Source organism: Neomonachus schauinslandi, chromosome 6, assembly GCF_002201575.2.
Source record: "Neomonachus schauinslandi chromosome 6, ASM220157v2, whole genome shotgun sequence".
Lineage (NCBI taxonomy): Eukaryota > Metazoa > Chordata > Mammalia > Carnivora > Phocidae > Neomonachus > Neomonachus schauinslandi.
The window spans coordinates 129740455-129767733 of record NC_058408.1 but is presented as its reverse complement, the minus strand read 5'-3'; the positions used below and the strand labels follow the sequence as shown (position 1 = coordinate 129767733).

At 38.9% G+C, this 27279-nt stretch overlaps 1 protein-coding gene across 1 annotated transcript in view; it reads left to right on the top strand.

The window, feature by feature from the left end:
* CFAP43 (cilia and flagella associated protein 43) overlaps window positions 1–27279 on the top strand; it is a 113828-nt gene that overhangs the window by 35798 nt on the left and 50751 nt on the right. The window contains 11 exon segments of the mRNA XM_021699696.1: window positions 5240–5356; window positions 7240–7320; window positions 10495–10643; window positions 12984–13087; window positions 16180–16320; window positions 17123–17295; window positions 18609–18758; window positions 20809–20939; window positions 23102–23249; window positions 23749–23841; window positions 24588–24665. Of these exon segments, the coding sequence (XP_021555371.1) occupies window positions 5240–5356; window positions 7240–7320; window positions 10495–10643; window positions 12984–13087; window positions 16180–16320; window positions 17123–17295; window positions 18609–18758; window positions 20809–20939; window positions 23102–23249; window positions 23749–23841; window positions 24588–24665 (1365 nt within the window).

Below are 27279 nucleotides of genomic sequence, written 5' to 3'. Positions count from 1 at the left end.
CTAAGGGGGAAATACATAGCCATCCAAGCCTCACTCAAAAAAACAGAAAAATCCTGAATTCATCAACTAACTCTAAACCTTAAAGAACTAGAGAAAAAGCAACAAACGATGCCTAAGCCATGCATTAGAAGAGAAATAATTAAAATTAGAGCAGAAATCAATGAAATTAGAAACCAGAAACACAGTAGATCAGATCAACAAAACTAGAAGTTGGTTCTTTGAAAGAATTAATAAGATCGATAAACCACTGGTCAGACTTATCCAAAAGAAAAGAGAAAGGACCCAAATTAATAAAATTATGAATGAAAGGGGAGAGATCACGACTAACACCAAGGAAATAGAAACAATTATTAGAAATTATTATAACAACTATATGCCAATAAACTGAGCAATCTGGATAAAATGGAGGCCTTTCTGGAAACCTATAAGCTGCCAAGACTGAAACAGGAAGAAACTGACAACCTGAATAGGCCAATACCAGTAACAGGATTGAAGCAGTGATCGAAAGCCTCCCAAAAACCAAGAGTCCAGGGCCTGATGGATTCCCTGGGGAATTCTACCAAACATTCAAAGAAGAAATAATACCTATTCTACTGAAGCTGTTTCAAAAAATAGAAACAGAAGGAAAACTTCCAAACTCATTCTGTGAGGCCAGCATTACCTTAATCCCCAAACCAGGCAAAGACCCCATCAAAAAGGAGAATTTCAGACCAATATCCCTGATGAATATGGATTCCAAAATCCTCAACAAAATCCTAGCTAATAGGATCCAACAATACATTAAAAGGATCATCCACCACGACCTGAGTGGGATTTATCCCCGGGATGTAAGGGTGGTTCAACATTCGCAAATCAATCAATGTGGTAGAGCACATTAATAGGAGGGAGAAGAACCATACGGTCCTCTCAATTGATGCAGAAAAAGCATTCAACAAAATACAACATCCTTTCCTGATTAAAACTCTTCAGAGTATAGGGATAGAGGGAACATTCCTCAAGTTCATAAAATACATCTATGAAAAACCCGCAGTGAATATCATCCTCAATGGGGAAAAGCTGAGAGCCTTTCCCTTAAGATCAGGAACACGTCAAGGATGCCCACTCTTGCCACTATTGTTCAACATAGTACTAGAAGTCCTAGCAACAGCAATCAGACAACAAAAAGAAATAAAAGGTATTCAAATTGGCAAAGAAGAAGTCAAACTCTCTCTTTTCGCAGACGACATGATACTTTATGTGGAAAACCCAAAAGACTCCACCCCCAAATTACTAGAACTCATACGGGCAATTCAGTAATGTGGCAGGATACAAAATCAATGCACAGAAATCAGTTGCTTTCTTATACACTAACAATGCAACTGTAGAAAGAGAAATTAGAGAAGTGATTCCATTTACAATAGCACCAAAAACTGTAAGATACCTTGGAATAAACCTAACCAAAGAGGTAAAAGATCTATACTCTAGGAACTACAGAACACTCATGAAAGAAATTGAAGAAGACACAAAAAGATGGAAAAATATTCCATGCTCATGGATCAGAAGAATAAACATTGTTAAAATGTCTATGCTACCCAGAGCAATCTATATCTTCAATGCCATCCCGATCAAAATTCCAATGACATTTTTCAAAGTGCTGGAACAAACAATCCTAAAATTTGTATGGAATCAGAAAAGACCCCGAATCACCAAGGAGATGTTGAAAAAGAAAAACAAAGCTGGGGGCATCACGTTGCCCGATTTCAAGCTATATTACAAAGCTGTGATCACCAAGACAGCATGGTACTGGCACAAAAACAGACATACAGTCCAATGGGACAGAATAGAGAACCCAGATATGGACCCGCAACTCTATGGTCAAATAATCTTTGACAAAGCAGGAAAAAACATGCAATGGAAAAAAGACAGTCTCTTCAATATATGGTGCTGGGAAAATTGGACAGCCACAAGCAGAAGAATGAAACTCGACCGTTCTCTAACACCATTCACAAAGATAAACTCAAAGTGGATGAAAGAACTCAATGTGAGACAGGAATCCATCAAAATCCTAGAGGAGAACATATGCAGTAACCTCTTTGACATCACCCACAGCAACTTCTTTCAAGATACATCTCCAAAAGCTAGTGAAACAAAAGCAAAAATGAACTTTTGGGACTTCATCAAGATAAAAAGCTTCTGCACAGCAAAGGAAACAGTCAACAAAACAAAGAGGCAACCCACAGAATGGGAGAAGATATTTGCAAATGACACTACAGATAAAGGGCTGGTATCCAAGATCTATAAAGAACTTCTCAAACTCAACACCCAAAAAACAAATAATCAAGTCAAAAAGTGGGCAGAAGATATGAAAAGACACTTCTCTGAAGAAGACATACAAATGGCTAACAGACACATGAAAAAATGTTCATCATCATTAGCCATCAGGGAAATTCAAATCAAAACCACATTGAGATACCACCTTACACCAGTTAGAATGGCCAAAATGGACAGGGAAAGAAACAACAAATGTTGGAGAGGTTGTGGAGAAAGGGGAACCCTCTTACACTGTTGGTGGGAATGCAAGTTGGTACAGCCACTTTGGAAAACAGTGTGGAGGTTCCTCAAAAATTTAAAAATAGAGCTACCCTATGACCCAGCAATTGCACTCCTGGGTATTTACCCCAAAGACACAGATGTAGTGAAAAGAAGGGCCATATGCACCCCAATGTTCATAGCAGCAATGTCCACAATAGCCAAACTGTGGAAAGAGCCGAGATGCCCTTCAACAGATGAATGGATAAAGAAGATGTGGTCCATATATACAATGGAATATTACTCAGCCATCAGAAAGGATGAATACCCAACTTTTACATCAACATGGATGGGACTGGAGATTATGCTAAATGAAATAAGTCAAGCAGAGAAAGTCAATTATCATATGGTTTCACTTATTTGTGGAACATAAGGAATAGCATGGAGGACATTAGGAGAAGGAAGGGAAAAATGGCGGGGGGGGGATTTGGAGGGAGAGATGAACCATGAGAGACTATGGACTCTGAGAAACAAACAGGGTTTTAGAGGGGAGGGGGGAGGGGGGATTGGTTAGCCCGGTGATGGGTATTAAGGAGGGCACGTACTGCATGGAGCACTGGGTGTTACACGAAAACAATGGATCGTGGATCACCACATCAAAAACTAATGATGTATTGTATGGTGACTAACATAACATAATAAAATTAAAAAAAAAAATTGTTCTCAATTAAAAAAAAAAAAAAGAATGTACTTCAGGCAGAAGGAAAATGATCCCAGTTGGAAGATTGTGTTGCAAGAATGAATAGTAGTAAATGTGTGGAGAAATGTAAATGAACACTGCCTGTATAAAACAGCAAAAATAATGTGAGGTTGGGTTTAAAAATAACTTTGAATTAAAATCCCAGACAACAGTAATGTAAACTGGAGGGGAAGGAGTAAATGGAATAGTGTTTCAAGTTCATTATTTACTTTCCCAGGCAGAAAGTAAAGGTTTTAAGTAACATTGTGGTGTTTATAAATTAAGTATGCCTGTTGTAACTTCTAAGGTAACCACTAAAAGAACTGAAACAGTAGATGAAATTTCTACATTATAGATGGGGAAAGTGAAATGTTTTTTAAAAAGCAACCCAAAATAAGGTAAGAAAAGAGAGAAAAAGAAACAAAACAAGTAAGAAAGTAGAAGCATAAATTCTAATATTTAAACTCAAATATATTAGTACTTACAATAAAGGTAAAACAGATAATAGATGTAGTTAAAAGGTAAAGGTTGCAATACTGGATTTAAAAAAAAAAAGCAAAACCCAGTTATGTACTGTTTATAAGTGATACAGCTAAAGCATAAGGGTACAGTAAGATGAAAAGTAAATAAAAAATACAGTAACATTGAAAGTAAATTTAAAAATTGAAAGTAGGGAGGTGCTTGGGTGGCTCAATCGTTAGGCATCTGCCTTCGGCTCAGGTCATGATCCCAGGGCTCTGGGATCAAGCCCCGGATCAGGGTCACTGCTCAGTGGGAAGCCTGCCTCTTCCTCTCCCACTCCCCCTGCTTGTGTTTGTTCCCTCTCTCACTGTGTCTCTCTCTGTCAAATAAAAAAAAAAAAATCTTTTTTTTCTTTTTTTTTTTTAAAGATTTTATTTTTATTTATTTGAGAGAGAGAGAATGAGAGACAGAGAGCACGAGAGGGAAGAGGGCAGAGGGAGAAGCAGACCCCCTGCTGAGCAGGGAGCCCCATGTGGGACTCGATCCCAGGACTCCAGGATCATGACCTGAGCCGAAGGCAGTCGCTTAACCAACTGAGCCACCCAGGTGCCCAGAATATCACATTCTTATTCTACCATGTCATATCCTCTTACCCTGCTTTATTTTTTGATTCTCACAATCACTGCTGTTTAGATATCTTGTCCATTGTCTGAATCCCCCAGCAAGATGTAAGCTCCATGAGGGCAGGGAATTTTTGTCTGTTTTGTCCTCTGATGTAGACCCAGGATCCAGAGCAGTGCCTGGCACAGTGTATCCACTCAATAGTTGTTGAAGGAATGAATGAAAGGTAAAATCAGTAAATATCTATCAAATTTAGACTTACAGAGTTGTATTTTTTAGATAAACAAGAACAGAAATATTCATGTTTAACTCAAGTAAACTTGAAGAACTTGCTGTTAGTTGAAAGCAGACTTATTGCTACTTAAGTGCCCACACCATATTACAGTTACTTGGCAGAGGGCCACAACTTATAGGATAGATTTTTTTTGAAAGGTGAATTGGTAGCTGAGAATGATAAAGAAGTCATAAAGTAACAGCTTCAGCCACATCTCCACAATTTCCACAAAGGCTTATTTAAAAGTTTGTATCAGTGCCCACCATGGTCTAGTATGTGGTAAGACTTAGTTCACCTTCACAACTTTTCTGGTTTTCCACATTTTCCAAGTTTTTTTGTATAAATAGACATTATTTTTGAAGTCAGAAAAAATGTTTTATTGTATTTTATAACTTTTGGAGAAAAGAAGAAAGTCCCACTGATTATTTTAAATGACGAATGAATGAATGAATCAATAAACAAATTAAGCATCTAGATTTTAAGCTCCTCAAGGTCAGGGCCTTACTTAAGTTAATCTCTAATTTCCCACACAGTGCCTTGCTCACAGTGGACATTTAATAAATATTTGTTGAACTGTATACATAGCAATTGTGTGATTTCTTTCTCTTTCTTTCTTTCTTTTGTATATTTAACAGGGATCTGTTTATATCTACACTCATCGTGAGAAGCCAACCTTTGATAAAGTCCTAGAGGCTTGTGATGGGAAGTTTCAAGCAATTGACTTTATCCCACCCGGAAATGAATACTGCATGGTAAGGAATACTTTATTATCTCACAGTAGGATTTAAAGAAAAGATTTTGGAAGATCATGTGCAACCTTACACAAATAGGAGGCAGAGGGTATTCTTGAGGATGTGGAAGAAATGCCAACCACTTCCATCACCAGATCTACTCCCCAGTTAGAATGACATCATTGTATTGTGACTTCATAATATTAAGTATCTGAAAACAGTCAAAGCAATTGAAATCTTAGGAGCCATCCTGTTTATACTCACCATCCAAGTTTTCCAAGCCAGATCTTTCAACACATTCATTGCTAAAGAGTTATCAAAACTCATTAAACAATTAGTGTTAACCCTCTTTCAGAGTGGTACAGACCCTCTGAGGATGAAAATGAAATACTGGCCATGCTCAAAACATGAATTCAATCTACTTAGGAAAAATAATCCACCTGCTACGTTCAAAAAGGAAACTTTTTTCCTGGTGTTTAACTGCTTACCTTTATTGGTCTCAAGAAACATTTCATTTTTTATATGATTCATCAATAAATCCATTAAGATTTTGGGAGTCCTAGCAAAATATGTACAAGAGCTATATGAGAAAAGTTTCAAAACTGATGAAAGAAATCAAGATCTAAATAAATAAATATTGCATGTACTTTGCCACAGAAAATATACAGATGGCAAATAAGTATATTAAAAGATATTCAATATTGGGGCGCCTGGGTGGCTCAGTTGTTAAGCGTCTACCTTCGGCTCAGGTCATGATCCCAGGGTCCTTGGATCGAGCCCCGCATCGGGCTCCCTGCTTGGTGGGAACCCTGCTTCTCCCTCTCCCACTCCCCCTGCTTGTGTTCCTGCTCTCCCTATCTCTCTCTCTCTCTCTCTTTCTCTCTGTTAAATAAATAAATAAATAAATCTAAAAAAAAAAAGATATTCAATATTATTCACCATTAGAGAATTGCAAATGAAAACAATGAGATGACACCACACATGTATTAGAATGTCTAAAATCTAAAGCACTGGCAATATCAAGTGCTGGCAAGGATATGAAGCAACAGAAAAATTCATTGCCTGTAGGAATCAAAATGCTTCAGCCACTTTGGAAGTTTGGCAGTTTCTCACAAAACTAAACATACTCTTACCTCATGATTCAGCAGTTGAGCTTCTTGTTATTTACTTAAATTAATTGAAAACCTATGCCCACACAAAAACCTTCACATTAATGTTTATAGCACCTTTATTCATAATTGCCAAAACTTGGAAGTAACCAAGATGTCTTTCAATAGGTAAATGGGTAAACAAACTGTGGCATATCAATACAATGGAATATTATTCAGTACTAAGAATAAATGAGCTATTAAGCTATGAAAAGACATAGAATAGCCTTAAATGCATAACATTAAACAAAAGAAGCCAATTTGAGAAAGATGTGTGATTTCCTCTATATGACATTCTGGAAAGTGTGCTCAGCTCAGGTCTTGATATCAGGGTCTTGAATTCAAGCCCCGTGCCTTTTTTTTTTTTTTTTTTTAAGCAAAGTCTGTTAGTTAAAAAAAAACAAACATAATTTCCTATTTCTAGCTTTATTCTTTAAGCAATAATCCTGTTGAATGTCCAAGTAACTCAATTATGTTACATGGAAAAACATTTATTTCACTTTTCTAATCTTAGTTATTATATGTTACTTAAATTGTATTAAAGATAATAGTTAAGAAAAGATTATAGTTAATTTTTGTTCAAATCAGAAGTACTGATGTTGTGATTGTCATTATAATCCATATGAGTAAAATGAAATTTTATACGAAATCATCCAAATTATTGACATACTATAAAGGGATTTAGAACATGCTTGCATAACAGAGTCTTATTTTCCATTTAGAGTTTTCTTTTTCTTTTTTTCTTTTTTTTTATAGACACTCACACATTCAGGGGAAGTTTGTGTTTGGTATATAGAAGATGGTACTTGTGCCAGCAGGATTTATCTGAATACCCCAGTAAGTGTGCCTTATAAATGGATTAAATATTGAATTCTAATCCAATCTATGTTTTCATAATTACATGTCAATAGTCTGTGGAAATACTTGTTGCAGATGCCTTATTGCATTTCTTACCCTATATATTTAGAATAATTCTTCTGTATAAAATATATTCTACAGCCCAGAGGGTGGAACATAAGGTACTAAATTGGTGTATAGGAAAGTTTTTCTGAGGTGGCAGTTATTTCCAAAGTCCTAGTGGTTTATATCTCACTCATACTATAAGTTCCTTGTGGATTGGCAGGGTCTCTGCTCCACGGAGGCCCTCTCTCAGGAAGCCAGACTGAGGGAGGGTTCACCAACTAATAGCTCCTCAGTGCCATAGTATGGGAAGGGAGTGCCAGAGAGTCTTGAACTAGCAATTCGTTGCTTTTACTCAGAAATGAATCACCCCCTTGGCCATAACTAGTTAAATGGCCCCATCTAACCTCAAGGTTAGAAATGAAAGAAAATTCCCACTCTAACCAACTTGAACCAAAAATAAAAAAGTGGGGGTTATTGGCTTAATCAACTATAAAGTATAGGACTTGTCTGGCCTCAGATGTAGCTCAGTCCAGCAACTCAAATGATATTACCAAGGACCTTGTTTTTCTCTCTATGTCTATAGTTTTATCTTAGGCTTCTTTTAGGGGTACCCAAATGCCACAGGTGTCAACCTCAGAGGTGTCAGACCATCAGGAAGAAAGCCTCCTCCAATGGGAGGAGGAAGAGAAAAGAAGTTTTTCCTTTCCATGAAGCTAGATGTCTTCTGATGTCTTAATAACATCTCTGAACTAATCACTATGCACAAGGGAATGAGAAATGCCAATTGGCTTAAGCTCAGCCTTGAAAATGAGAGTCAGATCTGTTTCATTGAACCCCCAAAAATGAGAGAGAATTTTCCAGAAGGAATTTTCCAGAAGGAAGGTGTTTGGCTATTGGGTGACAAACCACAATTGCTCACAACACTCGCCACAAAGTGATACCATTATTTCTGCCACGTTCATAGTACATTTTACATAAAATAATATTTTAAAACCATAAAAAGACCAATAAACAATGGCAATGCTATTTCCCCCTTATATTATCATCATTTGATATATTACACAGTTCTAGATGAGATATGGATCTTGGATTTTGGTAGTAGGTAGGGAAGTTACAATCCTTCCCCTTTATAAAATTAAAATCTCAATTATAAAACAAGAGGAAGCGTCATACCTCACATAAGAAAATTATAAGACACAAAAGATGCACAATTCAATGGGATATATAAAACTCACCCTGACAAGTAAACATAAAAATTCTTACCTAAAACACTGAAATATGAATAGACTGCACTCTGGTGACAAGAGCTCATATGTGTTCATTTCTATTAGAACTACTAGAGCTAGAAGAGATCTTAAAGCTCATCTGATCACATCTCCTTTCACAGACGAGAGACATACAAATGGTTAACAACCCACCCAAGAGTCTATAATCAGGACTTAATCTTGCTCTTCTTCGCTAAGGAGAGAGATAGGCACCATGAGAAGGTCTGCTTTCTGCACCAGAGATCTTCCCTTCACCTGAGCAGAGGGAAGAGATTCAGACAGTGTTCACAGTTAATTTGACAAACCATCATTGAGCTCCACACCAGGCACAGTATACTCATGTGGATCAGCCTGACTTGGGGATAACTGGTGGTTTTTCCTCACTGGAGAATACTGCTGCATTGTGGGGAATTGATAAGCGCACTGACCCAGCAATGCTGAGGCCAGATCTCCCTGTCTATGCCTAGGACTGTGTTCCGCATGAACATTTTAGGCAATGGTCCTCAGAGAACCTGGCCCAGCACTATGATGGGAGGATATCTGGACACTAGAAGCTTCCCTTGATTACTTGCTAAGGTACATAAGACCCCTCCAGATATTGCTGTCCATGTTTAGCCTAGCCTGCTATTGCCCTGGAATGAAGGATAATTTCTTTCTTTTTTTTTTTTCTTTTAAAGATTTTACTTATTTATTTGACAGAGAGAGAGACAGCGAGAGAGGGAACACAAGCAGGGGGGTGTGGGAGAGGGAGAAGCAGGCTTCCCGCAGAGCAGGGAACCCGATGCAGGGCTCGATCCCAGGACCCTGGGATCATGACCCAAGCCAAAGGCAGATGCTCAATGACTGAGCCACCCAGGCACCCTGGAGGATAATTTCAACAGATTATTTTGAGAACACACACACACACACACACACACACTGAGACATCCCATAAAGACTTTCTTTTAAAAAAAGAAAAAAAGAAAGACCCTCACCATTTTGTTTCCAGTTTCACACTGAGCTACCACTGAAGACTCAACCCTTAAAATTCACCTTAAAAAATAAAATAAAAACCTCCTCGGCGGAGCAACTGTGCATTCTAATGAGGCAGGACACCTGAGTTCTCAGCTTCATCATCAGCTATGGGATCCTGAGGCAAATTGCTATTCTTTTCTTCACCTCCATTTTCTATTCTACAAAATGATTATCTCTTAAGCTCTTTTCTATTTCTAGTGTTCTGTGATTTTATTCAAAACAAACTACAAAGTATAATTATAGAGGAATGAAGCTGGTTGCTTAAGTGTCATGAAAGCAAATTTATTCTCCTAGACATCATATTCCGTAAGTGATTGTGAGATGAGCAGGAATTTGTGATGCATGTCTTTGGTTACAGAATACACGGGGTGTGATATGGTTATTTTCTTGTCTTCCCCCATCATACCAGCATCCCAGGATCTACCATTATCCAACAGATGAATGCTGATTTTTAAAAATCACTAACATTCAGTAAAGATGTCCATAAGATGTTAGGAATGTATTTTAAGTTTGTTTTATTTTTTCATTATTATTGGTATAATCATGTCATCATTTAGGGATAAAAATGAAGCCATGGTTTAAAGCTCAAGAAATCTCTTTATATTTTTATGATTCTAACGTTAGGATAAAAGAATAACATGTAGCGACTCCTGTGACTTATGCTGTCAGTTAGCTCAGGAATGCTGCGTGTCTAATTTGTAATACCACATTATACTTGCCACTCCTTGTTCGGATGGCTTTCCAAATAAACTGTAGATTCTTATGCATGGTAAAGCAGGCTTCGTGTTCTGGCACGGTGAAGTTAAGCATCTGGGGTTATTTTAAACAGGCAACAGTGCTGGCTTGCTCTCCTTCCTCCCTCTCTGTGGCTGTGGGCACCATGGGGGGCTTCATCCACTTCCTCGATGTCAGGGATGCGGAGGCCCCTCAGGCAATTCACAAGGCCTTCCCCTCGGAATGGTCTGTACAGCACCTCCTGTAAGTACTTCCTGCTTCTGGCAGCAACATTGTCAAGGCCTGTCTGTTGAGAATTCCAGTAAAGCCATAATTTATTTTTTTTAAAAGATTTATTTATTCACTTGAGTGGGGGGAGGGGTAGAGGGCGAGGGAGAGAGAATCTTAAGCAGATTCTGTGCTGAGCACAGAGCCCGATGTGGGGCTCAATCGCACAACCCTGAGCCAAAACCAAGAGTGGGACGCTTAACCATTGGTGCCACCCAGATGCCCCAAGCCATAATTCCTTTCAATTTTAAGTTTTACATGTTTTGTTTTGAAAATGAATACATTGCCTCAGTTCAGCATTCCAAAAGGACAGAGGGGTGCATAGGGAAAAGTCTCCCACTCTTGTCCCCAAACACCCAGTTCTCCTCCCTGGAGACAGCCTATTCCCAATTTCTCATGTATTCTTTCCAGAGATAGTCTATCCATAAATAAGCAAAAAGTAAATACTCCTTTTAACTACACAAATAATTATCAAGCACTTAAAATGTGCTATGTGCTTGGTTCTATTAACTTCGTGAGATGGATGCTCTTGTCTCCTCAGGGAGATGAGACACAAAGTGTTTAAGTGACTTGCTTCATGTTACACAGGTAGGAAATGGCAAATGTCAGAAGCAGAACCCAGGCAGTTGGGCTCCAGAGTCACTGCCTTTGCTTTTATTTTTTTTTTTCAAGTTTTTATTTAAATGTCTTTGCTTTTAGATAGCAAACCATATACAATGTTCTATGCCTCTTTTTTTTTTCACTTCATGGTATCTCTTAGACCATGATTTCTATCCACACATAAAGACCTTCCTTATTCTGTTTTATGGCTACATAGTACTCCATTATATGGATATACTATAATTTTTTATTTTAATTCCAGTATTGTTAACATACAGTGTTATATTAGTTTCAGGTGTACACTATAGTGATCAACAATTCTATTATACATTACTCAGTGCTCACCATGCTAAGTGTACTCTTTAATCCCCATCACCTGTTTCACCCTTCCCCCACACATCTCCCCTCTGGTCACCATCAGTTTGTTCTCTATAGTTAAGAGTCTGTTTTTTGGTTTGCCTCTCTCTCTCTCTCTTTTTCCTTTGCTCATTTGTTTTGTTTCTTAAATTCCACATATGAGTGAAATCATAGGATAATTGTCTTTCTCTGACTGACTTATTTTGTTTAACATTATACTATCTAGCTCCATCCATGTTGTTGCAAATGGCAAGATTTCATTCTTTTTATGACTGAGTAATATTCCATTGCATGGACATATACCACATCGTCTTTATCCACTCATCTATCAATGGTACTTGGGCTGCTTCCATAATTTAGCTATTAGAGATAATGCTGCAGTAAACATAGGGGTGCCTGTATCCCTTTAAATTAGTGTTTTTGTATTTTGGGGGTAAATACCCAATATCCCATCATTTTTAAAAGATTGTATTGATGGGCGTTTAGATGACTTCACATCTTTTGAAGTAATACTTTTTAGAAGACAGCACAAATACATTGGATTTAGACTCATCTGTTGCTATTATTCTTTCTTTTGTTAATTTGTCATAATAGTATTACCAGAACTGACATTTGTGCCCTGCTTTACAGTTTGAGGTCCTGTCATACACTGTAGCTTATTGAATGTGATCCTCACTACACTGGTCGGAAGGGTATTATGCTTGTCCCTGTTCCACAAATGAGAGAATTCAGGTTCAGAGAGGTGACGAGAGAAGCCTTTCGAGGATTGCTCTAGGATAGCGCCTAGAGGAGCCGGATTTCCACCCACCGCGTTGTTTCCTGCAAGTGGCCCCCTCCCGCTCTGGCAGAAGACCCCTCACCTCCCTCTATCTACACGTTTGCCGCCTCCTCTTTCTCAGATCCTCTTATTTTAATTTGTATCTTGCCATTTTTCTAATTTGATGAAGGTGCAGAAACATTTCACTACATTCTTCCTCCCCCCATGAGGCATTAGTACTGCAGAGGGCTGCGATGTTGCACTGATCACTGGTGTGAGGACTGTTTATTTCCCCCAGAAATACCAAGAAGGCTCTCCTATCATATTTCATTCAGTTATGATGAGGATGCTACTGCATCTTCTTGACTGTGCACTTATAAGCTGCAATTTGGAAACAGCATTAACCTAGAATGTCATGATTGCATTTGTATGTCATCACTTGGCTTTTTTTATAAGATGGGATAATATTAAAAGTCAAAAACCATAAGAATGACTGGTTTTGAGTGTATCTCCATGCTGTCATTCAATAAATTTGTTTACCATCTTATTAGTGAAACAAGTAAAATTGGATCCTCAGATTTCTTGTTTTCTTTCTTTTCTAGTTATGACCAGCGAGGGATATATCTATTAGTTGGAACATCAGAAGGCTATGTCTTTATTATCAATGCCAATCCATCAAGCTTGTTTCAGATCCTTGGATTCATAGGTACTACATGGAATGCTTATTAATTTAAAATATTGGTCACTTCATTCCAAAAATTTAAGATTGTGGAAATGGGGCTCTAGTGAAACAATTATTTGCAGTATATTTTCTAAAAAAGAGACATTTAAATAACTGCTGTAAGTTACATGGGAGAATTCTACATCATATTTAAAGGGTTTTTGGTACATCTGCTTGGTACATAGTTGATGTTAAATAATCCTTCTGAAATAAATTAATGAATTAATTTAGATGTCTCTAATGTTAGACATTATATATAGTGTATATATGCATATTATATACATTATATAATATATGTGTATATTATACACATATATATAATGCAGGATATTTCTAATGTTATTGCAAAAGGAGTTTGGTTGGTTTATCCTTGAAATATATTTTAAAATATTTTATTTCTATTTAATAAAGATAGCTAAAGAAAGTTTTATTACATGCATCTTTAATATTTCCTCTTTAAACAAAATGATATCCAGCTTTTTCAGTAATGCCATCCGCATGCCCAAGTAAACGACAGACCTGGCAGGTGAAGTAACACTTACATGATAAATAGTAAGAACTAATACTTTTCTTTCTGGCTTAAGGACCAAATATATATGTATATTTTCCCCAAAACATATTTTTAAATTTATTCATTGACTTTTTAAAATTAGTGAGTGACTACTAGGTGTAAAATGCTGAACCTAGGCCAGTGGGGGTATGGCAAGGTCAAGGAGACAATTTAGTGATGGAGGAATAAGCAGAGTGCTGTGTGGTCTCAGAGGAAGAAGCAATTAATTCTGCCAGGTATGAGGAAAGGAGTGGGGGTAAAGGCGGACACAGATAAGGAGGTGTAGAGGATTGGGGGAGAGTTCTCTGAGGGTGTAAGTCATGGAGGATGGGGCATATTAGTATTCCCGCTCAAGACAAAAGACTGAGCAAAGGCACTTGGAATGGTAGGAAGTCTGGTATAATAGGTAAACAGAAGCGTTTATTAGATGACGATCATGGCAATGAAGTCTGAAAGAAGACGAGGGTCTTGAATATCATTCCAAGGAGTCTGAACTTTTTTCTGTGGGTAATGAGACACGATCAGAAGTTTCCAAGATGATACAGGTATGATTTGACTTGGATTTTAGAGGATGACTCTGCCACAAGTGTGAAGGATAGAGCTGAAAGGCAAGAGAATGGAATAAAAAAGATGAGTCAGGGAATAATTATAGTAGCCCAGGCAAGAGTGATATAATCATAACAACAGCCAACATTTATTGAGGGATTCCTTGCCATGTGATAGTCAGTGTTCTAAGAACTTGGCATGTGTTAATTCATTTAACCCTTACAGACAACTTTTATGAGGTAGAGACTATTACTATCCCAATTTACAGATGAGGCAATTGAGGCACAGTTAAGTACTCATTCAGAGTCATATAGCGTGGTAATGGTGGAGCCAGGACTCGAACTCAGGAAGTCTATCCTCAGGCTTTTGCTCTTATCCACAGTGCAAACACTGTGCAGCAGTCATAGAAAGAGAAAGGAGGGGACAGCTCTGAGTGATGGAGTTGATAGGACTTGGTATTCCATTAAATGTGAAAGGGGAGGATCAGCAATGACTCCAAAATTTCTAGCCTGTGATTTCATCAAATGAAGTAAAAACTTAAGACAAAAGGTTGAGGGATAATGTGAGCTGACGAGCTCTGTAGAGTTGAAGCTAATAAGCTCTTTAGTGGGGGATATTTAGCTAATGTTTGGAAATGGAGATTTGTAGTTCAAGTCTCAATGATAGAATTCTGATCTTGAAATTATGGAAGCTGATGAGATGGCTTAAGAAAACAGAGTAAAAGCAAATCCAATTGCTTAATGAGACCAAACAGGTAAGCTAAATATGTAAATGTGAACACATGGAGCATGGTAGGACCTATGGCTTACCTCAGAGTGTATGTACATCCTGCCTAAATATTCCATTTTTTAATATATCTGGTCAGTCAGAGTGTGGGATGGGAAAAGCAACTTCCAGTTAAGTTATGGACCAAGGAAGATGGCGCAGTGAAGCAAACAGGACAGGCCAGAGTAATGAGAGCACTGGGAGTCGCCCGCTCCAGAAAGACCTTGAGGGAGGAAGCTGGCTGAGGGTGTGGACTGTCATGAACTCGAGTGCAATGAGGGCTAGGCAGTCAGAAAATGAAGTCAGTAAGTAGCAACTCCTGTTTTAAGGAGTTTGCAGCAGAGAAAAGAGAATTGGCATAGATGGCAACCATGGTGGGGAAGCAGGGTTGTAGCAAGGGCTCAATTTGAAGACCGGGGAGTCTTGAGAGCTGAATAGAAGAAATCATAAAAGACACAAGAAGATAAAATGAGGTCCTTGAGAGCACATGGTCTAATAGGAGATTAGTGGCATGAGTTCAATATCAGAAATGTGAAGGATTGCATTTTGTTCATACAAAAATGCCTTCTGGATAAGAACATTGAGCTCCACTTTGTATCAGATGTCTTTGGTCTTCTTATGTCAGAGGAAAGATCATCAGCTGAATATCTGAGGGGAGAGGCTGATAAAGTGGACACATATAGAACAGCTCCTGTGGAAAGGGGGAGTAGTGACTCTGGAAAGAACCGAAGATGTGCCCCAGGCATGGCACCTTCCAGAGGCCCGATTTCCAGAGGAGCAAACTCATCACGTCATGGGCATTTCCACCACCCCTGCAATACCTTGGCTTTAGATGCAAAGAACACTGATGCCTGAGTTGATCCAATATCAGGAGTGGATGAACAGGCCACAGTGGAGCATCAAGGGGCTGGAGCATGGAGGTGCTGTTGAGGTGAAGATGGCATACTCCAGAGGCTTCCCTGACAGGGAAAGGAGCTGAGCCCCACTGAGCGGGCTTGAATCTGCCAACCCAGCTATCTAATCACGACAGTTCCTCATCATTCATCAAAAATGTCCCCATCACTTATATTTAAAGATTACTTTAAATATGCAGTAAATAAATTGAAATCTAAAGATTTAGTGAAGGCAATTCTATAACATGATATCTTACTTGGGAAGATAAAAGATTCTTTAAACTTATGAATGACCACTTATGATGATTTCCGTTTGCTTTCAGAGGTGGGCAAAGACATTTTACAAATATCCACAGTGTCTCTTTTGGAAACAGACATAGTAGAAGTGATGGTGCTTTCCCCACTTCCAGAAACAGGAAGAAGCAGATTGGAAATATTTACTCTGCCTAAAATACTACCACAAGGTAAAGAAAAATCAAGCAACCAATTCTGTGCTGGGCCCAGATGAGTAGCTGCTTAGCTTTCTTTCTTTTTTTTTCCCCCTAGTGATTGCATTTTTTTTCCTCTTAGCCTGTGAAGAGGTAAAATGGCCATCTTTTGTGCATCTTACAAAGTAAAACTGATGTAGCTGCTAACCAATGTGATATGTGGACTTTCCTCTGGGCCTTGTCATTCATATGAACCTATCTTATTACAAGAGAAGAGAAACAGGGTCAACTGGCACTTTTGTCAGATTGATTTGTCATTTTGTGATATCTCTTGTTTTGTAGCTTCAAATATACATGGTTAACTTCAGACAGGTTACTGTGTAGTTACTTTCACTGATAGAATTGTAAAGAAAGCTTTTTGGATAAAGAGGTCTGATAAAATAGACACTCTTTGTTTTAGATAACAAATATATTTGGGTAGCTAGTTTGCAAATACATAATTACGGAGCATAAGAGAGCTGGAAAACCTCAAAGTACTCTTGTGTCTTAAGAATCTCTAGACCATCATGAGTATCTTTTAATATGCCTCTACTTAATTGATTAAATTAGCCAAGACCTTATAAAGGATATTTTATGCACTATCAGTCATTTAATACTCAAGTAGTTCTAATGAACTTCTAATGAAGTTGTTTTGAATCATTTTTATCCTCTCAATAGCCTCTGCATTATTAATTGAGCATTTAAATTTTTATTTAAATCTTCATAGTTATTCATTATGATTAAAAAATAAAATCAACATACACTGAAAATGATCTCTCTTCTTCCCCAAATCTTATAGTTTCTGCGAGCTTTATTGATGAAAGAGGGAGGCTGAAAGATGCACTCATTCACAGGTTCCGGTATGAGATAGAACACAGCCTGTCTTCTGCCGTGCTGGACTTTCAAAGTCACCAAATATATGGCTTCTGTAACCAAGTGCCATATATCTGCAGCTACCTTCTTCCTGAACAAGTATGCCAAAACTTAAGCATGCTATTATTTATCTTAGAAGTCAAGATTGATACATTATATTAATTAGACACAATCCATGATACATTGTATTAATTAGACACAATCCATGCTTTAAAGTTAACAATGGCTCTAGTATAGTAACATAATATTCTTGAATTAGGTACATTATTAGCATTATTTGTAAATCCATCATACATACCTTTGAGCACTGTCATACTTGTGCTACATACATCCTGCTTGTCAGATAAACATGCAGATAACACAATTATTTTAGTGCCTTTAAAAACAACATAGCCATGGAACATCTATTCCACAGGTATTAGGTGTCAGTGGTTTTCCATGGAACTTTGCACCTGAGCCACATGCAAAATTGCACAAAATAGATAAACTATGTTTCTGCCATCCTTGCATTACACTCATTTCAAGCATCTGTCATATAATACCACTCCTGCTACACACACTGGCCCAGATTATCTACCACCCTCCCTTCTAAGCCTGCCTCTTCCAGGGCAGCCAATGTCAGCAAGGTATGAGACATAGAAATTCCAAGGAAGAGAAATGTTTGTGGCAAGGAGAATTCAAGGAAAGCTTCACGGAGGATGTAACTGGCTTTTGAAGAATAGGTCAGACTTAGACATGGAGAAATATTGTGTACAATCTTGGCAGGGAGTGGGAGTTGCTGAGGTAGAGAGGGGACAGGTTGGTGGGAATGGAGTGGGGAAGGGCATTCCAGACAAAATTCATGGCATGTGTAGGGGCTTGGAGGTGGAAGTACATGAGGGAATACTGACTCATTCAACTGGACTTGAGCATGGGGGTATGTGAAAAGAATTAGTAAAAAATAAAGGCTGTCAGGGACGCCTGGGTGGCTCAGTCAGTTAAGCATCTGCCTTCGGCTCAGGTCATAATCGGAGCGGGGGGGGGGTGGTCCTGGGATCAAGCCCCATGTCGGGCTCCCTGCTCAGTGGGGAGTCTGCTTCTCCCACTCAATACTCTGCCCCTCCCCCCTGCTCATGCATGTGTGTGCTGTCTTTCAAATAAATACAAAAAATCTTTTTTTTAAAAATAAAGATTGTTGGTGCAGGCTGGGATCTTTAATGGTAGCTAATGTATAAAGACTTCTCTTGGTTGGTTAGAACAAACTTTAATTTGCAAACAGAGATGAAAATGTGGTGCAAGAAATGTGGTGTATCGGTTTATTTACATCGACAGTGTTTGCAGATTTGAATCTGACCATATATGCACAAGTGCAAGCTCTAAGGTGCTGCTCCCCTGATCTTTTCTATAATGGGGTCATGTTCTTTGATTGGCAGGAACACAGTGGTATTTGCATTCTTAAGCCATACCAAAAAGTGCAAAGCAAACACTATGGACCCGGAATACTCTCTCTGTCTCCACATGGGTTGTGGCTCATAACAATAGCTAAAGGTGGAATTCTGTGTATCCGAGATGTTCATACTTTGGTAAGCTACTCTTTTTTTTTTTTTTTTTTTTTAATCTTGGGATGTATATCTTGATCTCATATAAGGAAAAAAAGCCCTAGGGAAGTAATTGGGCTTCTTTCTTAGGTAAATTAATTCATAACTTATTTACCACTGATGGTAGTATTGACTTAAACATTTTATAGGCATTTTTATATACTGAGGTTTGAGTTTCCAAGGGAGGAAACACCAACCAGTAGACAGAGATCTGCCAATAAAGAGCGTGGGACAGGGATACTGCAGGTGAGCTGCAGCCCAGCTCCATCACCACTTAGTTGCGTGTCTTGGAGACTCACTGAGCTTCACTGAGCTTCAGATGCTCATCTGTAATATTGGGGGAACCTTTCATGCTCTCAACCTGTGGGATTCTGATGAGAGCCAGGGAGAGGGTATATGCAAAACTGCTTTGGAAATAGTGAATTGCTGTGTAAACCTAGGGATTATTACTCCCGTCTCCCTGGCCTGGAGCGACTCTGAGCTGGTTGCTGCTTCCCCTTCTCCCCCACCCAGTTCTTCAAGTGATGCTGGAAGAGCATAAGGGAGAGGATGTGGCCCTTACTGAGTCCTCCCTCATCCCTTGTGGACCTCAACATCACCAATACTGCTACCATTCCTGATTTCCATTGAGAAAGTGAAAATAGTTTCTTCTCCCCTAACTGTGGAGGATCCTTTTCTAGGTTTTGAGACCAAGTTGAACTGGTGATTCTTACCCAGGGTTCTACCCCACACACCTGAAGCCTTGCAACCACCTACATGACATACTCCTGCAGGTCCACAGATAAACTGGGCCCCGGTGTGTACATCTGGCTCTCCTTGTTCATCTGTGTAAGAAACCATATTTGGACTACAACTGAGCAAAACTGATACTATTATTATACAGGAAATATCTTGAATCCTTTAGAGATTATTTTGAAGTTGACAATTTACAAACTTTGCTACATTGTCTCTTATTCAAATGATTTATAATAGATGCCACTGCTGATGGTGGCATGACGTGGCAAGGCATCAAAGTTCTTCTGGGTGATTCTATGCAAAGCACCTCATATATGAGGTTATTCATGCAGCAGTCTTTGTAAAAGCAACCTAATGATCATCAGTGGAGGACTGGATACATAGATAATGCTGTATGAACAAGACATAAAGAAAAAATGGAATATTATGCAGAATGAGAAAATATTTATGCCACAATATGGAAAGAACCTCAAGATCTACTTTTAAGAAGGAAAAGCAAGGTGCATAATATATTATGCTACAATTTATGTTTAAAATTATGTCTGCATAAAAATTTGTTCATATACATTTAAAAGCCTCTGACAGGATGTTAAAAGTATTAATTACATTGACTGGCTTTGGGAGGTGGCTGAGGAATGGAGACAGGAAGGAGATTTCACTGCATACTCTTATAGTTTTTGAATCTTGAACCATTTGAATGTATTGCCTATTCAGAAAGTTAAATTAAAAAAAAATCATGGTTGAGAACCAGTGTGACACAGAAATCCCAGTTTTTAGTCAAGGAACTTAAACTGTTGCCCTGTGTAACAAATCAGTGATGTGTTTTGTTTGGGTTCTACTTGAAATGGTTTAGCATGCTTCATCTGGGACATGTTACCCTCCATTCTTCACAGTGCCTACTACCTTTTCTCAACCACTCATCACACATAGATGAAACCTACCTGACCCTTGAAGGCATCTGAATCTGCCATTTCTGCTCACTCAAGGCCCATCCCCTAACTCTGTAGCCTTTAGCAAGTTGCTTCTGTGTGTCTGGCTTTCCTATTACAGATTGGTGATAACAGTCCCTCTCCTTCCATTCTTCACAAATGAGAAAATAAACCAGTATTGGTGAGTGTGTTTTGAACTAGGGATTTTCACTACTATGTATTACTAAAACGCTACTTCCATGCCAAATAAAATGCTGTTAACAAATACAAAACGATTTATCAACAAGCAAAAGTGCATGTGACCCTCTTAGAAAAACCATGTGGTAGAATTGCATTTGTAATTTCTGCGCTTTGTTCCTAAAACTGTTGAGGAAACGTTTGTTCGAAGTCGGAGTCATTCTCACCAGGGGCATGGGATTCAATCAGTGAGAATTTCAATGGATGGACAAAACATTCTGGTGAATGGGAGAGATGATGGCACCCTTGTTTGCCTACGATGGAGGTATGTACAGTGTACAGTAGGCAACTTCATGTGGTATGGTATTTTTAAAATAAAGATTTTGTTACTATTTACACAGAGCAAGGCCACCATAACAGGAGACAACTGCCATTGAAAAAATTATTATACTCACAGATCCCAAGAGAAGGAGGTTTGCCAAGCTCTGTGCCAGGGCCACATGGGAAAGCACCTAGGTGGGGAAGGAGGCAGAGGGAACACAGGAAACGTGGGCAAAAGCCTTGTTTTGGTTTCCATGGGAAGGAGCAGGCAGGTTTAGCATTGGCTAGTTTGGATCATGTCAGCAGGTTCTGGGGCATAGATGCTGGCCTTGGTTGTCTGGCACTTGGCCCAGGGGTGATTAAAGCAGGGAAATAGTAGCCCTGAGTTGGAGGTGTGGGCTCTGGATTGATTGGTTTGCATTTAAGAGGTGGCTCCAGGGTGAGTGGTTTCCTATCTGTAGCAATTGGCGGGTCTTGGAAGGGGCAGTCCCTCCAGCATCAGCAAGACCCCAGATGTCAAAGCACCAAAATACAAAAAATAACAAGACATAGTTAGTACATATGAAATGATCAGTCCTCCCTTTCTTAACACCTGTTGGAGGAGTACAAGGAATGAGGACAATCCTGAAGAGTAGATAATTTTTTAAACTCCTATTCATCCCTTAAAAACCTGACATAGGGCGCCTGGGTGGCTCAGTTGGTTGGGTGACTGCCTTCGGCTCAGGTCATGATCCTGAAGTCCCAGGATCGAGTCCCGCATCGGGCTCCCTGCTCCGCGGGGAGTCTGCTTCTCCCTCTCCCACTCCCCGTTTGTGTTCCCTCTCTCGCTGTGTCTTTCTCTGTCAAATAAATAAATAAAATCTTAAAAAAAAAAAAAAAACCTGACATAGATTTGTATGCATGTGCACAAACATGTAGATATACTTCCCTAGTTAGACTTTGCTTAGACAATATTAAATTATTTAGACTTTGCTTAGATTAAATTAAAATTCTAAATAAAATACTACTCAAGCATGTAAATGATGACCAAAGCATAGAGAGCCTGAAGGTGATAGCCTCGACTTTATATGTTGCCTGTTTGGCCTGTCAATGGATATCATTAGTTAGTGTGCAATTTATTTCTGCAAAAAAATATCTTGTGGCACTTTCTGTGATTAAAACAGTAACAAAACATGGACTTTCCCAGTGACACTATGAAAATGTTAAATATTTGTAAATATTAAATAAATGTAAATGGAGATTTTATGTCATAACAGTTCTGGTAGTCATTTATATTAGAGACTCATTTGAACACTGCATCATCATGCCCATTTTATGCAGGGAATCTAAGTAAAATACTAACTTGTATCTCATATATAAGTCCTGACACATCCTGTACAGTAAATGAACAAACAGCATCTCCGGCAACAGTGAACGAGTGCTGGAGCCCTCTGTATAGAAGTAAGGACATTTCCATCCATGGGTAGTTAATCACGTGGACTTCTGACTCAAAACAAAGTTGAGTTTGAAACCATGGTCCAGGACTTACTAATTTGTGACCTTAGGCACATAACAATACCCTCTCTAAATCATCTATAACAGTGTTACTCAAGGTGGGGTCTGCAGCAACCATAAGCTTGTTAGAAATGCTTATTTTTGGTTCTTACCCAAAGTTTCTGAATCAGAATCTCTGTGGGTGGGGCCCAGGAATCTGTTTTTAACAAACCCTCATCCATGCAATGCTGATGTGCCTAAAGTTTGAGATGCCCTGGTATATTGCATGGAAGTAATGCTCCCTCAATGGTGGGTGGGGGTGATGAGGACCAAATATGACAGTGTGATTATGTATGTGAAGCAGTGCAATGCCTAGTACATTCTAAGGCTCCACTGGAACAGTGGCTCTTCTGTGCAGTGGCCAAGGTTGGTCAGAGGACATGTCGGGTAAGGGTCCAGGGACAGTGTAAGAAGAGGTCACCTCGGAGAGGTCAAGAGGACTGTCATGTCCGGGAGCCTATGAAAGGGCTCACTCTAAGAAGTAGAGTACTAATAACTACAGGGCACTGTGGAGAATTAACCCCATATTTCTTTGTGTAGAAATGGTTAGGTATCTAGAAATAACGCTGTTAAAATGTGACCTTTTTAAATTGTGATTTTGTAGTTGGTTTCTTTTCCTTTTTATTAATATAGGCGGCTTGGAGGAAACCTAGCCAGTGAAATGATCCATTATTGCCAGAAACTTTTAATTTCTCTGAGCAACACCATGGATGAGGAGAATGATTATTTAAGTATACAACAAGGAGAGTCCTTGAATTTGGAATCAAAATCTGAACACACAGTTGAGTTCCAATATATCGCTTGTCCTTCCTTCCTTCCTTCCCTTCTTCCCCCACCCACTCTCTCTTCCTTTCTAAATCAGATATCCGTTTTCAGTAGGAAGGAGGAATGGATGGTGTAGAAAGGCAATGGGATTTTTTTTAAGTGTAAAGACCCCAAAAGGAGGAAAAGATTGAGATTCTAAGTACAAATTTACTTTGGGCTGGGCTTGATAGGCAGGAGCATGTGGTCCACAATGACAGGAAGGAGGCAAAGAGTGATTTGGTGAATGTGTGACCTGTCTGATCATTTTTGCTTTCTCAGTGAAAAGTGTGGCTGATATAAGGACAGACTGGTAGGAATTAAATTAATAAAATATTACATCTTGGGCAGGCAAAATTTTTGGTATTATTTTAAAAATGCAACAAGTACAAAGAGATCCAAAGCAATTATATGAAGTTGAGTGGGAGGAAAAGAATTTTAATTTTAAGAAATATCTGTCTTCTTCTAAGATGAATGAGAATATGAAGCCAAGCATTGATTCATCACAAGAGGAATTAGTCCAAGCTGACAATTTAAAGGAAATTCCCTGGATACAACAAAAAAGCCAAGAGGTATTTATAAAACGTGGAAGAGGTTTGAAATAATGCTCTGTAAGTGTGCCAAATAGATTAGTTTCCTATGAAAACCCATTGGAAAGTTAGAAAGTAGAATGAGATACTACTTGGCAGAGGATTACATCATACAAGTGTAACTTCCCTGAAAGCAAACACCCTAATCTAGCCCAACCTTTTAGATGAAGGTATTAGCTTTAGGAACAGTACTTAAGCTAATATGAAACAGAACAAACCTGTCTAGGGGAAGCCAAAGTGAAGAATAATCAGATACTTCATGTTGGGGTGAATGTTGGAGGATGCTGCAAAGTTTAAATCAATGGGTGGGCCAGGAAAAGGAGAAAAGGACATGATGGCTTCAGATGTGCAGGAAGGTGACAGCTAGCAGCTTGTGTCTGGATTTAGCTTGTTAGTCTCACTCAAGTTCCCAGTAAAATAGCAGACTAGTTCCTTTGTCAGCTATTCTCTATTTAATTTTTTTACTATTTATCTTCTTTCCTTTGGCCTTCTAAATGACATCAGTTGCAAGTTGCTTCGAGGGTCACTTACATAGCAGCAGGGGACTTAAGCAAGGCACTGCAGTGGTGGTATTTCATGTACACTTCGTATTATTAGTCTTTACAAAAATTGTTTCCAGAGAAGTGCTACCTATGTATCTCTGTACCCCTGTATGCATGTATCTACCTCTCTATCATATAACTATCATTTCTCTTGCCTGTTTAAGTGATATACTTGTTCCATTTCAGGCCATCAAAAATGAGGTTAAACTGTTTTCCAAGAAAAGGAAAGAGATAAAAACAGGAATCAAAGCACTTGCTAAAACTGTAAGTGTTGTGATTTCATAAATAAATACACTGGCCTCAGTCTAAAATTCCTTTTTGAGCTTTATTTTATCCAATACAGCATGAGGAGCTGTACCCATTTTTCCCTCTGCCAGTAAGGTCAGTTTTCTGAGGTGCTGTAACATGGTGGAATTTTTACCATATCACACTATATATAAACACTGGTTTTCTTCTCAGTCTTCCTGAAACACTGGGTCTTACTTTTTTTTAATATTTATTTTTATCAAAGTTATATGTTTACAGTTTTACAATTTAAATAATGAGTTACATAATTAAAAATAATGTTTTTAAAGCGACACCTGCCCTACTTTTCTTCACTATGATTCCTGTACTCCCGAGGTAAATGTTTTCAATTCTTTCAGCTTTTTTGTTTGGATATTTTACCTCTGTCTTTCCAAATGGTCTTTTTTTTTTTTTTTTAAAGATTTTATTTATTTATTTGAGAGAGAGAATGAGAGAGAGAGCATGAGGGGGGGGGTGAGAGGGAGAAGCAGACTCCTCACTGAGCAGGGAGCCTGATGCGGGACTCGATCCCAGGACTCCAGGATCATGACCTGAGCTGAAGGCAGTCGCTTAACCAACTGAGCCACCCAGGCGCCCCTCCAAATGGTCTTTTTAATACTGTTTTTTCCTGACATTTCTATTTTGACACCAACTGTGGGCTTCCTGGTTTGGAAGATGAGTATTTAGGCTCTTTTACAGCCCATCACTATAACATACACATAAATCCCTACTCAGTGTGCACACTGTTATAGTTACGTAAATATTCTTCAAAGCCAGGTCACATGGTATATTATGATTAATTTCCATTTTTATAATCATATTTTTCCTGGAGTTAATAATTGCCTGTGTTTTAGATTAAGCCTTTCTATGTACCTGTTACCGACTCAGACTCTCTCAAAATGCTAAAAACTCTTCTCAATACAGTCAAATACCTGAGGTAGTCAAGCTGTCAGTGGTTTGTTGGTTTGTTTGTTTTCATGACCTCCTTTTTCATCTTCCAGCTCTAGTCTAAGCACCCTGCTTCCTAGACCAGGTACATGGTCTGTCATCACCTGCCATCTGAGTTGGAGTCCCTCTTTCCAGGGCCCCATGCATTTTTCTTTGTATTCTTGATGTACATCTTCCAGTAGCTTCCTAAGCAGGACTGCTGTGGTGTTGCATGCTTGAGGACATCATTTATCAGACAGACGTGCTTCTGGCATGCCATTTAAATGTAATGCAGTGTGGATGGTGCCTGCCCTCTTAGAGTTGTACAATGCTCTGGCTCTGTTCTTGGGAAGGGGCATGTGGGAGGGATATTTTTGAAACTTGGTTTTTCTTAAAATGTCTTTATCCTACCGTTACACTCATTTGATAGCTTGCCACGGTGTTCCTTGATTTCCCCTCAGAATTTTGAGGGCTTGCTCCATCATCTTCTAGCTCTCAGTGTTTGCTTTAGAGAATCCAATTCCTTTCTGACTCCCAATTCTTTCTAGGTAACCAGATTTTGTCTCTGAGAACTTATAGGGTCATTTATCCCAGCTGTTAGGAAATTTCACAGTTATGCACCTTGATAGATTTGATGGATATTCTTGGTTTGCTGGTGCGGATATATTCCCCACCCTTCTCCTTTCTGTTCTCAGCCCCAAGAGGCGGGCCTTTGTGGATATTATCAATGTGCTATCTTGCCACTGGCTTCTGGTTGGGCATAGTCAATGAGTGGCGTCAGCAGGAGATGGGAAGTGTCTTTACTCCTCCAGTGGCCTCTTTGTGGTATTATGATTTGGCAGTCACAGCCAGCCCTTTCCTACAGCTACTGATCTCTCCAGGTTCCAGTAACCAATCCCCACCCTTGCCCTTCACATGTAGGAGTGGTGATAGCTTTCTGTGGTTGCTACTCTGAGATGCTTTATCATGCCTTGCTGGTTTGCTTTACCCTGACAATCCTTTTGTAAAAGTCCCTCTCCCCAGTTATCCCATTTGAGTGTGTCATCTATTTTGTACCAGGACCCTAGTTCGTTTGCTAGTTTTTGTCTTTCTCATGTGCTAGACATTGGTGTGCACTTTCAATAAAAAACCTTTGTCTTTCAGTTCTGGGAAATGTCCTCACATTTTTCTTTGGGAATTTCCTCCCCTTTGTTTGACTTTCCTTATTGCTAATTAGGTTGAATATCTTTTCATAACTCTAAAAGACCTTCCTCTTCTGTGAATTCATTGTTCATATCCTTTGCCTATTTTTCTATCAGGTTGTTGGTCTTTTTCCTTTTGATTGTAGAGTTCTTTGTTTTTATTTTTAATTTATATTTGTGATAATTAGGGCTAGCTAAGCTGTGATAATAACCAAACTCCAAAAATATAGTAGCATAGGGATTGGGAGTTTATTTCAGGTCATTAGCTGCTCTGTTCCATGCAGTTATTCAGAGATGCAGGAGGCAGAGATTCTGCTGTCTTTAGCACCTGGCTTCTGACGTTGCCTTGCTTGAGCTCGCCACAGTCAGCTGGGAGGGGGAAAGAGCACAGAGGTGTGCAAGGGTAAAATCTAGAGCTGGCTTTATTATTAGGCTGAATCACATGAAATCAGAGTTTTATATGGTCCAGCCTAATATACGACAAA